Source organism: Aedes albopictus, chromosome 3 (assembly GCF_035046485.1).
Source record: "Aedes albopictus strain Foshan chromosome 3, AalbF5, whole genome shotgun sequence".
NCBI classification, from domain to species: Eukaryota; Metazoa; Arthropoda; class Insecta; order Diptera; family Culicidae; genus Aedes; species Aedes albopictus.
The window spans coordinates 137,790,636-137,807,755 of NC_085138.1; the positions used below are offsets into that span (position 1 = coordinate 137,790,636).

A 17,120-nucleotide genomic window follows, 5' to 3' on the forward strand; every position below is an offset into this window, starting at 1 on the left:
CTAGCAAATAAGTCAAAAGTTTGAAATTGTAAAAAAAAAATTCCAATGAATTCGGCTCCGTTATGCCAAATGGCGCATGAGCCTCAAATAAATGATTATGTAAAAAAAAGGCACGGTACCCCTGAAAAACCCAATTCTCTTGAATTTGTCGGCTTAATTTTATTATAGCAAGTTGGTCAAACCACCCCTTTTGGCTGCGTTATGAGCTTGTTTACTTTTTCCGATCAGATTCTGTCAAAACATCCTTTTGTTCTTGTGTTTTGCTCACGATTTTGTTGTGGAAATCGAATTTTATCGATTTTTAGTGCAAAATGTACCAAAGCAATAGTGATTCTGTGTGCTCTTGAGAAAAACCATCACAGTCTAGTGAGTAATGTTGCAAAAAATAGTGGAAAAGCCCATTGACGTAGCAATTAGTGGCAGTGGCAGCAGTACCAGCACCAGCATCAGCAAAATGGAAGAGCTTTCCGGGGTGATGATAGTGCTCATCATCGGGGGCGGAGTCCTTGCGGTGACGATTTGTTTTATCATTGCCAAACGGCAGATCGTCCGGTTTACGCTCCGACAGAGACGGGGTCCTCATGTCGCCGTGGGGCACGATGCCAAGAAGGTAAAAATGTGAGGAGGTTTTGGGTGAATTACGATAATGGATTTTTTTTTCTATGTTTCAGTCGATCAAAAAGGAAATTGAGAGGCGAATTGATTGCATCCAAAAGATCTATTTTGAACCGAAGCTTTTATGGGACGATAAAAAAGACGGTAAGAAGTACATTTTGCAGCCAGATTCTAATTTACCGCCGTACTACTACCGTATGAAGGCAATGGACGATGTTAAGGAACTGGGTAAGTTATCCTTTCAAAATATGAAGGAATTATAATTTGTTATTCGGACGATTTCAGAAAAAGAGATTGCCAAGCAAGACGGATCCACTCGTCATCCTCGAGACAGTTTAAGAGCATTCCTTTTGACAACTTTAGCTGCACCGCTGAACGGCTCAGGCCAAAGATTGATACATCAATTCTGCGATATGTATGTTTCATAATACAAACCGATTAACTTGTACTAATAGTTTGCAATCTTAACGTTTATAGGTATGAGCACGCACGACATGACCCGAATGAGTTTGGTGAAGAAGAATACCAATCATACCAAAGACTTCTCAAAAAGCTTACTGATGCGTAAGAATTACATTAAACTAAACATAAATCTATTTCACAATCAATTCAAACTTTCTATTCCCAGGACCAAAATGCTCAAATCGTTCAGCAATAGTCGCAAATCTTCTCCCAATCGAACACCGGTGAAGAAGCAAAGCAAAATGCAATCGCTATTGGATCCCTCCCGGTTGAGACCACCACCGATGAGTGGTGCCGGGGTTGGTACCGGTGGAGGAGTAGGTGGTGCCGGAGGAGATGGCGGTGGCAACCACAATGCTCGGCTGAACTTATCCTTGGGTGTCCAGTTGCAGCATCAGCAGGAACAGCAGCAGCAGCTACAGCAACAGGAAATAGACGAAAACGAAATACTCAGCATCTCACAGTACCACGGAGAAACAGGTTAGATGACGAATTTTCTATTTGTTACCTCTCACGTTTCTTTTGCCGCGCAGAAGCACTTTTCCTGTGAAAACTGTACCTAGTTTAAAGCTTCGCGAAACTTTGCAGGTCGTTACAGAGTTCAAAAATACTTACCACGCTTATTACAGCTCTAATTATCCTCTTTTCTCCTGTCTCTGGCTTCCGGCTTTCTCTCTCCTCTTCTCTTTCCCTTTTGTGTCTGTTTTCTCTATTTTAAAGAAACCTTCGCCATACACAGGTCTTTCAAAGATTGAAATGGTTTAGGACGCAAGGATGTAGGTACTGTATAGGTAATCAAGTAAGCATTATTCAAATAATGGGTATGCATAAAAATAGATGCAATTAGAACACGGAGGATGCATTACAGTTGATACATAGAAGATGATGACGTCCTTGGTAGAATTGTAAAGCCTGCACATTGAATTCTCAACAATCAATCAAACTTTTCATACATTCTAAATTTTGTGAAAGCGCTCACAGTTACAAAGTGAAATAATATGCGAGTAGGAGTGCATTTCTATCCGTGGGATATTTTCATGTGTTGTTTTATGTTTCCGTTGATATACATTTCCCTCCTTTGCACCTGTTAATTATCAGAATCTGGAAGGCAGAACAACTAGTCTCGGGGCCTGACGATCCCAACCGCGTAGTCCCCTGCTAAAAATAGGACTACTAACCCCAATTCAAGGTGTCAAGCGAACCGTACCGAGGAATGAGTGGTCGAGAGGGTGAAAAAGATGCTCGATCGTTAACGGAACCTGTGGGGTACAGTAGACGTTCGATAAGTGCAACATGTTTACGTTTCAGTTACCGAATGAAATTCTCTAACTGCAACGACTGACAGCCGTCAAACAAACTGTTATCAATTGCTGTTGGACGCAGCCATAATGCACTCAAAAATTGACCAATCCAAATTAATGTGTGGTAGTGGTTTGTGTTCAGATTTCCCGTGTTAATCTATTGTTCGTGCAGCTGAAAATCGGAATTTTTGACACGCGAAAATCGATTTTTCTCCTAAACCGTGTGTCGGACGTACGTCGGGCACAGTGCGCTGGATAGAGGGCCAGGTCCGCTATCCAGCGCACTATGTCCGACGTTAGGTTTCATGTATAGATTTTGAGAAAATTCAATTGTCGGGTGTGGGGAAACTTCGGGTTTCAACCGCGACGACAATATCTGTAAGAACTTTGTAAACATCTTTTGTTCTCCCGTATATGGATAGGCTTGCATTAGGTTTCGTGAGACATTTTTTGGACAACTCAATATCGCAATGCAGCTGTAGTGCATCCGTAAAACATCGCAATTCTGTTGACGTTTTGTTTTTGACAGATAGCGGTGCGATAACGGCAAAATTGTTGCACTTAACGGACTTGCAGTTAAAAAGCATTGCAGTTAAACCGTTTGCACCGAGCGAACGTCTACTTTACCCGGGCACTCCCCACAGTATTTCGTCCCTTACAGCGTTAATGCAGGGCTCTGGCGTGGTGGACCGTGCAACTCGTGAGACTTTAACATGAAAATCTCTAATAAGAATCAAAATCAATTATGATGTAGTGGTAGTGGTGAGGCCAACCTTTTCGCAAGAAGTGAGTTGGCGAGGTCTCCGTTAAGGAGAAGCTAGGAAGTAGGAGCGAGAAGCTGCGCACGCAGCTCCAGCGTGGCAGCTCCGATCCACGCCCCGGCTAGCCAATCGGGGGAGATATTGGACGGAACGTGGCTGATGATGAGGGCCATCAACCAAAAAAAGGGATGGACTATCTGCAATAGAGGTGGCTAAGCAGCAGCTTGACAAGATCATCGACATTGCGTCCACGAAGTCCAACATAAGCAAGGACCTTAAAACGGCATTGTTGCGATTTCGTAAGTCGGTGGACCACGTACAGTAGACGTTCGATAAGTGCAACATGTTTACGTTTCAGTTACCGAATGAAATTCGCTAACTGCAACGACTGACAGCCGTCAAACAGTTGTCAAATGCTGTTGGACGCAGCCAGAATGCACTCAAAAACATCGCAATGCAGCTGTAGTGCATCCGAAAAACATCGCAACTCTGTTGACGTTTTGTTTTTGACAGATAGCGGTGCGATAACTGCAAAATTGTTGCACTTAGCGGACTTGCAGTTAAAAAGCATTGCAGTTAAAAAGCATTGCAGTTAAACCGTTTGCACCGAGCGAACGTCTACTGTATGTGGCAACCCTTATCCCACCTAATGCATCTGACAGGAGCCAACATCTATCGTGTATCCACATACAAGATGTTGGATTCTTAAACATGGCGGCCTCGCACCCTGGTGCGGTGGACGATGCCAAACAAGATCACGAGAGACTCGTGAAGACTGCAGCAGCGGCGGAACCGGCGAAAGCAAAGGTTACGAAGTTTACCCAGATGGAGGCCTTCGCTTACGCAGTAAACACTCGCAGAAGCGGGTGAGGCAGCCGTCAGGAAAGGAGCTGTCTGGCGGTGCCAGCAAGTCTAGTCGGATACTAACCCCCAAGGTCGGCAGTAATGTCGGATCCCGGTCAGGCGTCGTGGAAAGCTGGGAAGGGTGGTGTAGTGTATAGATGTTGAATAATGAAAAATTCATAAAATATGAGATAAAACAAGTTTGGATTTTGGTGCATTTGTTTAAACGGGATGCGCATCGCCGAAGCCTATCATGAACTGCTCGCACGTCGTTGGCCGCCGCTTCTTCGGCCGCCACGCCGCCTGTTCGATAATGATTTACATACACATGTAAGGGCCTTTGTGCAAAACGATGGACGAATGATACATTACGATACACAAAAAATGATTGTGTTGGTGTGTCAGGAAGTGCAAAAGAAGTTTGTTAAGATAGCTCTTCGCATGAAATCTGCGAGTCAGTTTATTGACAAATTTTGGGACGGATACACGTCTCTAACGGAGACTTACTTTTTTATCGGACTTCGCGATTTTCTTGGTTCGGTATGGTCAGTTTACTACAGGTGGGTCTGAAAAGGCTGACCCGTCCCGGATGGAATGGAACAGGGAGTTGCGACCGTTGTTGGGCCCTCAGCAATTATAGAGTAGGGCAAACCAAGGACTCCCCTTGGACGAAAGTCGAGCGGAAGAGGAAGAAGAAAAAACCGTCCAGGAGGACAAGGACGCCGAATCAAGAAGGCGTAGAAGACCAGGTACCAAGCGCATGAAAGGCGACGCGTTCGTCATCAAGACCGAACAGTCTAAGTAATCGAACGTCTTGGGTGCATCTGAGGGCCGACGTGCGCAGTATTAGGCTGAAATGATCCTAGAGCTCAAGCGCGACAAGAAACGCAAGGGCAACGCCTACAAAACTCTGTCAGAAGAGGTGCTAGGCGTCGGGGTCGAGGGGACGCCTCTCACGGCGGCGAAAAATCTTTGAAGGTGTAAAATCTAGACGAGATTACTGACGCGAAAGGCTCGTCACGGCACTGCGGCAACGGTGCGAGGTGCAAGCGGCAACCGCAGCCGTTCGGCTACAGAAGAGACCGGTAGGGACACGGGTTGTCTTGGTACAGCTACCTGTGGCGGACGTAAATAAGACCGTTAAAGTAGGGAAGATTAAAGTGAGCTGATCAGTATGCCATCCGCCATCTCAACCCTCATGAGCCAGCGGAGGTTTGCTTCATGTGTCTGGAACCAGGATACAAGTCATGAGACTGCAAAGGCCCTGACAGTAGCAAACTGTGCAGGAGATGTGGCGCCGAAGGCCATAAGGCACAAGGCTGCACGAGTCCAGCCATTTGTCTGATTTGTACCGGGAAATCCGTAAACAACAGGCACACAAGATGCCGGGCTTTCAAGAAAGTCACAGTGAACAAATCACAGTGCAGGTAACACAGCTGAACTTGAACTACTGTGACCCTGCCTAGTAATTGCTTTGTCAGGCCGCTTCTGAGTGGGGGACGGATATCGCCATCATTGCAGACCCATACTGAGTACCCGTTGGTTTGTCACAGACAAGACCGGTTTGGTGGTCTCGTGACTACAGCTTCTGATTCGTATGCAGAAGGTCATGGGTTCTATCAAGGGTGAAGGGTGACTTCAATTCAACGGCCCGTAATGGGGAAGCCGTTTCACGCACTAGCTGGTTCAGATTCTGCTAGAACAACACTGGCCATACTAGATGTCAACGTGGTTAATGTCGGCATCAAGAATACATTTAGTCGGAACGGTGTGGAGTCGATTATTGATGTTACTTTCCGTATTCCTGGCCTAACAAGCAGTTCGAACTGGAGAGTAGACGATAGCTACACTCATAGCGATCACCTGGCGGTTCTCTACAGAATCGACTACAACAACAGCAGCGGATAGAGGAAGAGGCAGCTAGGCTAAGGCCTTGGTTTCCTTTCGTAGGACCGCTGCAGACTGGGGCTGGCGATGAGGAGGTTCACCGATCAGCAACTTGCGGGGATAGCAAAATCCCTTAACGTAGGTAAGGCCTCACTTCCGGACGGAGATCTGAGCCTGAACATTAAACAAGCCATTGCAGAGGCTCTCTGGATGAAATGTCTGGAATGCCTGGACGAGGGAGTATTCCCAGAGGTTTGAAGGCGGCAGAACCTTGTTCTATTGTCAAAGGCGAGGAAACCATCTGGAAACCCGTCGGCATATAGACACGACACAAAGGTGGGCGCGTGTCGGTGTTATGGAATGACATATACGACGAAGTGTTGAGGTTAAAGTTCCCAGTGGAAGTGGCAATCGTCGGTTTGGCTGACGACATTACGCTGGAGGTCTACGGTGAATCGATCGAATAAAGTGTAATTGAATGCAGTCCACTCGATTGTCGAGGAGTGGATGTGCTTCGAAGTCGGCTACGTAGGTCATGCCGGTGCTCGGTGGTCGATCTCGATCCTTATAGCGAATAAGTGGTTGTAGAGAGAAAATCCTGGTATCGTTTCTGTCGTGGCATCGATCTTTTGCGTTGAATCCGAGTCTGTGGTAGAAAAGGAGTTCCGACAAGGTCAGGACAGATGATTCTGCCCACCTTCCGAGGACAAAGGGAGTGGTAAGGGTCATTCGATATACTGGCTATGCGCCAGCATGCTGCCTTGGTGGACCCACCAAAGAACGTGTCATGTTCGTTGTTGCAGGCTACGCAGCTAACCTTATGGGTGCGATGTGCACTAGCCCCTCTGAAGCAATGCCTTCTTGGTGGTTCCGGAGAGACGTAGGGTTTGGCGGCAATGGGAATGTGTTTAGTGAATTGTGGATATAGTCCTGTCTTCTACTTTGCTTGTAGGAGGTGATCCCTAACACCACACCACTTGGATCTGAGCTGTTCAGGTGTCTTTTAAGCAGATTATCCTCCATTATTGTTTGAAAAAAAAAAAACAGGATATCGAGATACTCATCAAGGAAAAGAAGTGGTCAACTAAGAATCGATTGTCTTCAGTCCATCCATTCTTTAACAACAGTAAAATAATGCGCGTGGGAGGTTGCCTACAAAATTCTCCGTATTCGTTAAGTGTGAAACATTCCATACTTAATACTCCAATGCGATCATTGGTTGACGAAGTTGTTCCTTAGAGAGCCAACGATTCTGACAACTACGGTAAACCAACAGTTCGAGATTATTGAACTGTAAACTGTAGTTTGACAGACAGCTCGATACATTTTGTGAGTTTGTTGGCAGTGGGATTCGAGAACCTGGGATCGAATCCCACTACCGACAAACTCACAAAATGTGAGTTTTTCCTTCGGAAGGGGTTCCGCGCGTTCACCCACGTGGGCGTAGATTACGCTGGTCTTTTCAAGACTCATGCAATGTGCGTCAGAGGAGTGAAGACAACTCATGATTATTTGACAGTGTTTGAATGTATGGTCATCAATGGGGTGGCACATTTAGAGGCCGTCCGCGACCTCTCAAGTAACACGTCAATCGTCACGTTCTGGTAGTTCACCGTGGTTGGATATTGGTGTGGATATCCAAACAAAATCTGGTTCGACAACGAAACCAACATTGCAATGATTGGTGCCTTCAAGCAGTGAATCAAAATTCAACCATCGCCCAACAATAACGACAATGTCGCAACCTGAATTTCTTGCGACATTCTACTCGTCGCATTGGATACGTTTGTCCCAACTTGAACAGAATAGGACAAAGATCGTGCACTACGAGTTTAGAGAATTTTTAAGCCTTGCATTGTGATTTTCGAGCGGTAACTTCGAGTCGGTAAACACTGCAACGCTGCTAAAGATGTATCATCAAAAAGTTTTGATTTTGGGTTAGTAATAATTGATTATTCACGAGTTGAAAAGTACGCAACAAATTCAGTTTCCGTTTTGTCTGCAACAAAAAATTTCGAGATCATATCATTATCTGTTATTTACCAGTTGGGATAAAGAGTAATCGCCGCGACTTCTTTGTTGCGTGTTTTGTGCCTCTTTTATCTGACAATTTTCTTCACTGCCTTCAAGAGATGCAACGTGGGTTGTTGAACAACAGCAAGGCTCTGAGATCACGACATAGGCTTTCGGACAATTATTAAAGATTTTCAAAAAAAGTTGCCTTTCGAAATCAATTTTGAATATTTAAATATCTTTTTGATTTAAAAACTAACTCTCAACCCTTATCAGGAATGCTTTTCCTCATCAACCTGTTCAAATCGTTGCGCTGCACGAAACGAACCAGGCTGCGTCTACGAAAAATGCATACTAACGAACTGGTCGCGACTTTTGAACTGACCCCAGACGGCCGGATTGGTCGCCGTTTTGCCTGGGTCATTGCTTTTCGCACTGCCGAATGTGGACCCACTGTTGTTGGTCATTTTCATCTTTTGAATGCTACTACCGAAATTGGCCGATGATTTCTCTGGCTGACGGTACATCGATGATGATGAGCCGTTGTTGCTGCCGTTGCCCATGGTTCGGAACTTGGACTCTTGCACCATATTGTCGAATTTGTGGTGTTGTGGTTTGGTTGTGGTTCTCAATTTGCTAGCGGTTCAGGTTTTCCGATCGAAACGGTGGACTTCTAGCGGTTCCGTCTGTTCAGGGCACGTACTGAATCTGGGTGAGCACTTGAAATTCCAGCGGGTTGCCTGAGTTTCCTGTACGGCTACCTTTGCGAAGGCTAAGGTTGTTGATCAGCCTGGTGGTTTGGGAAAGGGAAAAAGTGAACGGGTCAGTGAAACGTTTTTACATTGGTTTACACGATTCATTTGCGAAGGATGAACACCATAACAACCGCCACCTCTACCATCAACTCCAGTTCGTCGTCGAGAAGAACCACCACAAACACACGATCCTCTAATCGATCTGCAAATGTTTCATCGAACAACGAAAATCCACCAAGCACTTCTGCAACGTCAGTGGCTCTCAACGGTGCACCCCACGAAAATTGTCGTCTGTGTGTTGTAAACAGGGATTATCGTCGGATCAATCGGGAATCTACTGCTGAGATTCTAAAATCGTTCTATGTTACTCCGTTCCACGTAGATCAGACCGAAAATGACATCATTGAGTATCTACGTGAAACCATCAACGTTGGTGACTCATCACTAAAGTGCGTTAAACTTGTACCTAAAAACAGAGATATCAGCGAACTCTCTTTTGTGTCTTTTAAAGTTTCTGTTTCTGATGCTCTCATTCCATTCATTAGTGACACGTTTTATTGGCCAGAAGGCGTAGAAGTTCGCGAGTTTGAATCAAAAAACGAGAGGCAAACGAATCCACTAATATTGATGTAGTTTTGATGAATGATGTTATCAATGCCACTGTACTTCCTACCGCTAACGTATTCTTGCCAGAGGTTGAATGTGCTGTCGTAACTAAGGAATCTATTTATGAATCAAAAGCTACTTTTCATTATTTGGATTATGATAATATGAAATCAATATTTAGTAAGCATTCGAGGAATTTTTTGAAAATAGCGATACATAATGCCAGAAGTCTAATTAACAACATAGACAACTATCGATCACTACTAGAAAAATCCAATCTAAGTATTTTTGCGGTCGTTGAATCATGGCTCAAGCCAACTAATACTAGTAAGTCAGTTGAGCTGGGTGGATACACTCTTATCCGATCGGATCGATTGAGTAAGAAAAAAGTACGTGGAGGAGGTGTTGCAATATATGTTAAAAAGGGTTTGAAGTACACTGTTCTCTTCAAATCTCAACGTGATAGTGATGTTGATTTTTTATTCGTAAAGCTAAATCAGTCCAAGTTAGTATGTGGAGTTGTCTATAAGCCACCGGAGATAAATTTGTCGAAGTTAAACGATGTCTTCGATCTGATTTCTGAAATCGTACCAACTGAACCTAATATTTTGATCATGGGTGATTTCAACGTAAACGTAATGCACGAAATGACTTCAAAAGCTCGCAACATGTGTGATCGCTTTAATGAATTATCTTTTAAGCTCATGAAAACCTCACCAACTTGTCACAAACCTGGTTGTGCCTCTTCTACAATTGATCTTATTGCAGGTAATTGTACCGAACTTGTGAGTAACACTTACCAATCGTCAGTTGGTGGTATAAGTGATCACGATTTAATTTGTATAGATTTCAAGTTTAAGCACTCTAAAGAGTATTCTAATGAGTACTGGGTTCGAAATTATCACAATATTGATATTGATTCTTTCCTGACTGATTTGCGCTGTTGCAACTTTGAAAGGTTGTACCAATTTAGCAACGTTGATGATAAACTCAATTATTTCAACAACAATTTTTTTTCAGTTCTCAATAAACACGCTCCGCTTATAAAAAGATGTAGTAAGGATCCGAACTATCCCTGGATAAATAATCGTATTAAACGTATTTTCAAGAATCGTTCGAGTGCCTACGAGTGCTGGAAACGAGACCGAAGCAATGCTCAGAAATGGAATAACTTTGCTCGTTTAAGGAATCTGTCAAACCGAGAGGTTAAAAGCGCTAAACGAGAGTATTTTACATCTCAACTCAGTGCTGATCTTCCTGCAAAGCAGCTTTGGAAAAATGTTAAACGACTTGGACTTAAGCAGATGAATTCAAAACAAGGTGGTGGTGATGTCACTGCAGGATCCTTGAATTGCTATTTCCTTTCACACTATGTTCCGAATTCGTTTATGGAAAGCGTGGATGTCGTTGTGTCGCATCCACAATTTTCATTTAGAGGAGTAACTGGCGATGAGATATTTACTGAGTTTATGTCAGCATCTTGCGATTCTGTTGGAGATGATCTGATTCCTCTTAAAATGCTGAAAATGTCATTGTGTGTTATCTTACCGTATATAACCGATATTTTCAATTTTTGCATTACTTGTTCGGACTACCCTATGAACTGGAAAATTGCCAAGGTCATTCCAATTGAGAAAAATGACAATCCGACTTCTGAAAAAGACTATCGACCGATAAGCATACTCTGCGCACTTTCTAAAATATTCGAATCCATTCTTTCGAAGCAGCTAAACGAATATTTGACTCGTTATGATTTGCTGTGTGATTTGCAATCTGGATACCGAAAAACTTGCAGTACGGTCACTGCCCTGATAAAAATTGAAAATGATGTAAGAGAAGCATTGGATAATAAAATGGTTACTTTAATGGCGTTGTTAGATTTTAGTAAGGCGTTTGACTCCATTAATCATAAACTTCTTTGTAGAAAACTGTCGCATAATTTCAACTTGGATAATCCTTCAGTAAAACTAATATTTTCCTACTTATCAAACCGTACTCAATATGTTGAATTTAACAGTATTAAATCTGACAGAATTTCAGTTTCTTGTGGCGTACCACAGGGATCTATTCTGGGTCCTCTACTTTTCTCAATGTATATTAATGATTTACCACTCGTGTTATCTTTTTGTAAATTTCATTTGTATGCAGACGATTGTCAGTTATACCTTTCTGATTTACCTGATTGCATATCAGAAATAGTAAGAAAAATGAACAGTGATATTTATAACATCATCAGATGGTGTGAACGAAATGGGCTTGTACTTAACACGACCAAAACTCAAACTATTTTGTTTCAAACGAAACGTATGTCTGTGTCGGACGCTCCAAAGGTCAGAGTTGGAGACAGCCTCATAGAATATTCGGAAACGGTTAAAAATCTCGGCATAATAATGGACCATCATTTGAACTGGAATGCCCAAGTCAATTCTGTATGCAGAAAAGTCTATAATGCTCTTCATTCTCTCGCAACTTTAAGATATTTCACTCCACAACATGTTAGACTTCGTCTGGCACGTTCACAACTAGTGCCTCTTTTTGATTATGGAGACATACTTTTCGGACTGGTTTCGCAGAAAAATTTGAGAAAACTCAATTTAGTTTACAATGCTGTCACTAGATATGTATACAATCTCAAAAAATATGACCATATCTCCAGTTATGAAACATTTCTTTTGGGACGAACTTTTGTCAATCATCTCAAGACCAGGATTTGTAATCAAACATTTAAGATTCTTAACAACCCTCCAAAGTACCTCGAAAACTTTTTCACTTACGCACGATCAACAAGAGCACCGTTGCTTATTGTACCAAGATGTCGTTCAAATTACTTAAAAAATTCATTTCGTCAACGAGCCATTAAAATTTGGAATGAATTACCAGCACATTGCAGACAAAAGGGCAACTATCATTCATTCAAAACTTGCATCGATACTCTTTTCAAATGAATTTAAAGTACATTAGCATTTAGATAATAGAAATAGTTGGATATAGAAATAGTAGCATATACTTTGAAAACCAATAGTGGTTACTTGTGCTATTACGTAAATAAATAAATAAATAAATAAAAAAAAATATTGGTTTCACAGAGAGCTGTGTGTATCGTGAAACTGGCGATGTTTGTATGAACTTATACTTTTTAACACGACCCCGAGTTATAGCATAGAGATACCAGCCACATTCCCTATACTAATTCTATCAAAATTTTTACGGTAGGGAATCGCGCCACTTGGGCGGTGGCTTCTATATTCGTCTGTTTCTCCCTATAACTCAGTCAAATTTGAACCAATTGACACAACTTTTGGACTATGGTGAGATAGGTATAGTATCTACCCGTGTACAACATTTCAAGTCATTTGGTTCAAAATTGACTGAGTTATAGTGGAAAACAGACGAATATAGAAGCCACCGTCCAAGAGGCGCGATACCCTAGTTGGCCTACAATATTTTTTCAAATAATGTTGTCGAGATTTTTACTCTACATTTGTGAATACAATAATTTATACTCTGTCTGCATTCAGTATAAACAATATACCTATACGTCAGTTGCTGAGATGTGTGATATCTGAAATAGTTGCGATCCCAAATAACAGCTTGAAGGGATAAAACCGCCATAAAGCCCAAATGATTTTATGTTGGTAGGGTAATTGTTCCCATCGTTGTGGTAGTACCTAATGTTGCGGTAATGGCAATTGAGCACTTTTTCGACTGAAATGTTACCAAAAGGTATTTTTAATAGATGTATGGTGCTTAAATTATGAGATTGCACCATTTGTTTGCTTAAGATTTGCCCAAAAACCTCTTTTAAAAAAATATTTACCTAAATGTGTTTGCTGCTGTGTTCCTAATGTTGCGGTATCCCATATGATTTCAATGGGATACCGCAACAATAGGAACAAAATACCGCAACATTAGGAACACATACCGCAACATTAGGAACACAATGTTCTTTCAGATAAAAACGAATAAAATGCTCATAACAACATCAAAGTGACAATATTTCGTTATTTTCCCGAAGATTAAGGATAGATTTTATTATTTTCAATTCAATCCATGTAAAAAGTTTGCTTGGGGCGATACCATTGTGGTTTAAACATGAACCCAGCGCTTAACTCCTCCATGATCGGATCAATTACCCTATGATAGCTCTATCTCATGAAACATTTTTAGTTTCTTATGACCTACAAGCTGTTGTTAAAACCAAACTCTGATTTTGGTCCAATCCGTGCATTACGCGAGCAAGTACAATTCGAAGATTAAACTTAGTTATCTTAATTGCCCTATAACAGACCAGAGATAGGGTCTGGGATTATTTGGGCAGGGGGACCTGTTTTGGGCACTTGGTGCTATAACTCAGTTAATTTTGAACTGATTGACTTGATTTCTAGAATACGATCAGATACGTACAGTATCTAGCTATGTTCAAAAATTTAAGTCAATCGATTGATAATTGACTGAGTTATAGCAGCAAGTGCCCAAAATAGATCCCCCTGCTCAAATGATCCCAGACCCTATAACTCTATGATGCCTGAAAGAGCTTACACTGTAAAATGTTATTTAAGCCATTCCCTTTTAAGAGTGAAGAATTAGCCAGTTAAAATTCACGAATAAAAAGAAATTAAAAAAAAACCAACTAACAACGATAGCTGAATAACAGCTTATTCAGCATTATTTGAAAAAAAAAAATCAAGCTTAACAATGGTTTATTCATCTGTAGTACAGCGAAAAGGTTTGTTGGGTTGTCGTAGTTGTACTAAACAACTTATATAATATTTGCTATGTGGATAGCAAAGAGACCAACAATCTGTTCTGAAGTTTGAAACACAGCGTGAATAATCAATTAAACCATAGGTATCTACGAACTGACTAAAAACTTGTTTATTAGAAGACAAAGAATGTTGCCAATTGACACATTCTATTCAAATCTACAAACTGTTTTATTTTTTTTAGTTGTTCTATTGAAACTAACTTTAAATTATTTCTTAATGAATCTTACTTTAAACATGTTGCAGAGTTTTGATAATAGATGGTTACTGTACAGTGTACACCATATATATTTCAGATTATAGAATGATTTCGAGGCAAAAGATCTAAATTTCAGCTATATGACTCGAAACATCCTTTTAGCAAAAGCCATGCAAAAGGTAAACATATCTCCGCATGAGTAGTTGGAATATACATGGATCACTGGTCATTTTCCAAAATAATTTTGAAACTGTCGACAAGTTTAACCGACGTTTGTCGATGCCACATGTAACTTATCTTCTCTGCTGGCATTTCCGTAGAGATGAGTCACATTTGAATACAAACGACGTGCTCAGGAGAACCGAATTTGATGACGCTAGTGTCAATAAATGGACATCTCGGAAGTGAGGAGTCCACGGTTCTTTTTTTCTGGAAAGAGCAGTTATCCTTGTCAATCGCGATTTCTAACGAACCGGTTTTGACATAAACACAAAGCTTTGACCAGTGTTTGCCTCATTATCTCATCATCCTTTCTTCTCGGGCGCAGGCAGCCAGTTAGCGCGTGGTCGTATCACTTGTGAAACCGCTTGTGTGAGGTTTCTGTAGGAAGTTCGTCGATATTGGATCTCAATTAATGGCTTCTCTGTTTTTTTTGGGTCCACTATGGAGACTTTCCTGATGAAATTGAAACAACTATTGCATCAGCTTGTTTGTGACTGCATTATTCATTTACGAGAGTTGTAAACCTTTGTAATTCCCCATAGGACCAATTTGAATACCGGTCAAACTGCCGAAGGAGACGCAGTAGCAGAGGGAGAGAGCACAAACAACATGTTAATCTTCATTATGACGTCGACTCATGATAAACCAGATTCATGTGCAAGGTAACTGACAACGGTCACGTTAACACATTTTTTTTGCCAATACTCGTCCAATCATCGTTGCCCAACGCCCAACACATGCTTTCACTTCACGATACACAATCTTCTCAGCATCCCCGGGCGGAGAGTATCATTCGCACACAGATCTTCACTGGGAACACCACCCAAAACCTTTGACCCGGCCCGCGATAATTACCTTACAGACGGAATGAATTTCAACGCTGAGTCTGACTTTACCAATAACATTGACACCAATATCTTTTTGCTTCCAGGTAAGGAAGAACCAATTTCAACAAATGAGAAATAATCCACTACTAGATCCACAGTAGAAATGATGCCTGACGAACCACACGTAGGTCCTATTTATACCCTCCAGCCCGGTCCGGCCCGGTGTGTGTATATATGCGGATGAGCACCAATCCCATACACAGAGAGACACATTGAAAACATGTTATTCAAAACTCACGAAACTGGTTCCTACTGTTTGCTGGATGGGGAATTCACAAACGCCGTGGAATCTGTTTTATTTCCATTGAACCGGCAGGTTTATCAATGAAAATATTGAAAACATTGAATGTTCAAATAAACGCCCTATGTTCAGATTACTCTTGTTTAGGAGGGGCTGATGGTCTAACGGTCCATGTAAGCGAACCGTTTTTTTACCCAAGTGTAAGGCTCAGGTAGTGTAGAGATAGGAACTGCTTCCAACAGTCATTGAAGGAGGCAGGAATACACTGAACCATTTCCAGGCCCCCGGGATCCTAGGGGCAGCATAGTCTCGGGGCCTGCCGAACCCCCCAGCTTAGCAAGTCAGCCGAGTAGTCGTCGGCTAAGAATAGGACAACTAACCTTGCTAGCGACCCGTGTCGAGGAATGAGTGACCGAGGGGGCGAAAAAGATGCTCGATCTTTAATGGAGCCTGGACACCCCCACAGTAAATTGTCCCTTACCGCGTTAATGCAGAGCTCTGGCGTAGTGGACCTTCTTTCCCGTGCGACTCGTGGGATTAAAACATGACTTCAAAAAACAAAAATCAGAATCTAGGTGCATGTAGTAGTGGTGCGGTCAACCCCTTCGTAAGGAGCGGGTTGATGAGGTCTCTGGTAAGGAGAAGTGAGAAATTAGGCGCGGGAAGCTGCGTATGCAGCTCAAGCGTGGGAGCTCCAGTCCATCCCCGGCCGGCAAGCCAGCCAGTGGAGATAATGGATGGAGCGTGGCTGCTGAGGGCCGTCAACCAAGAAAACAAAGGACGGTTCGCAATGGCTGAGCAGCAGCTTGGCAAAATCATCGACTTTGTGTACACTAAGTCGAATATGAGCAAGGACCTGAAAACGGCCTTGTATCGGCTTAGGGTGTCGATCGACGAGGCCAAGCAGGAGCACGCGGTACTCGCGATGTTGATTGCAGCAGCGGCGGAACATGTGAAGGAGAAGGTGCCAAAGTTTACCCAAACGGAGGGTTTCTCTTTCGCAGGTAGTCCTAGAAAAGTGGTGGATGCGAATGCTCGCGACAAGCGTGACAAGCACTTGCAGAAGCGGGCGAAGCAACCGTCAGGTGAGGAGCTGTTTGGCGGTGCCCGTAAGGCCAGACGTATAATAATCCCGAAGGTCGGCAACAATGCCGGAAAGTCAGACCCCATCCAGGATTCCCGGAAAGCTGAGAATTGTGGGCCTGAAACGCTGTCCCGTTCCGGAACGATGGGAACAAGGGGTTGCGACCGTTGGTGGGCCGTCAGCAGCCGCAGAGTAGGGCGAACCAAGGGGAGGACCCTCCTTGGACTAAGGAGGAGCGGAGGAAGAGGAAGATGAAACCGCCGGTAAGAGTGCAGGACGCCAAGCCAAGGCGCAGGAGAGAAAGTGCCAAGCGCGAGAAAGGCGTTGCGCTCGTCATCAAGACGGAACAGTCCAAGCACTCGGACGTCTTGAAGGCGATGCGAAGCGACGCCAAGCTTGAGGATCTGGGAGCCGACGTACGCAGTATTAGACGTACTCGTACGGGTGAGCTGATCATGCAGTTGAAGCGCGAGAAGGATCA

General features: G+C 42.9%; 2 protein-coding genes across 2 annotated transcripts in view; one reads left to right on the plus strand and one right to left on the minus strand.

Annotated features, from left to right (window-relative positions):
* Positions 1 to 217: 217 nt before the first annotated feature.
* Positions 218 to 17,120, plus strand: part of LOC109408428 (uncharacterized) — a 53,777-nt gene continuing 36,874 nt past the window's right edge. The window contains exons 1-5 of the mRNA XM_062856144.1: positions 218 to 610; positions 672 to 843; positions 901 to 1,030; positions 1,093 to 1,179; positions 1,244 to 1,557. Of these exons, the coding sequence (XP_062712128.1) occupies positions 374 to 610; positions 672 to 843; positions 901 to 1,030; positions 1,093 to 1,179; positions 1,244 to 1,557 (940 nt within the window). The 5' untranslated portion in view covers positions 218 to 373. The remainder of the gene's footprint in view (positions 611 to 671; positions 844 to 900; positions 1,031 to 1,092; positions 1,180 to 1,243; positions 1,558 to 17,120) is intronic.
* On the minus strand, positions 8,087 to 15,439 carry LOC109419394 (uncharacterized). The gene is made up of 2 exons (XM_062842927.1): positions 15,283 to 15,439; positions 8,087 to 8,672 (listed from the first exon to the last, which is right to left on the minus strand). The coding sequence occupies exons 1-2, from the start codon at positions 15,330 to 15,332 to the stop codon at positions 8,573 to 8,575; spliced, it is 150 nt and encodes a 49-aa protein (XP_062698911.1). The 5' UTR covers positions 15,333 to 15,439; the 3' UTR covers positions 8,087 to 8,572.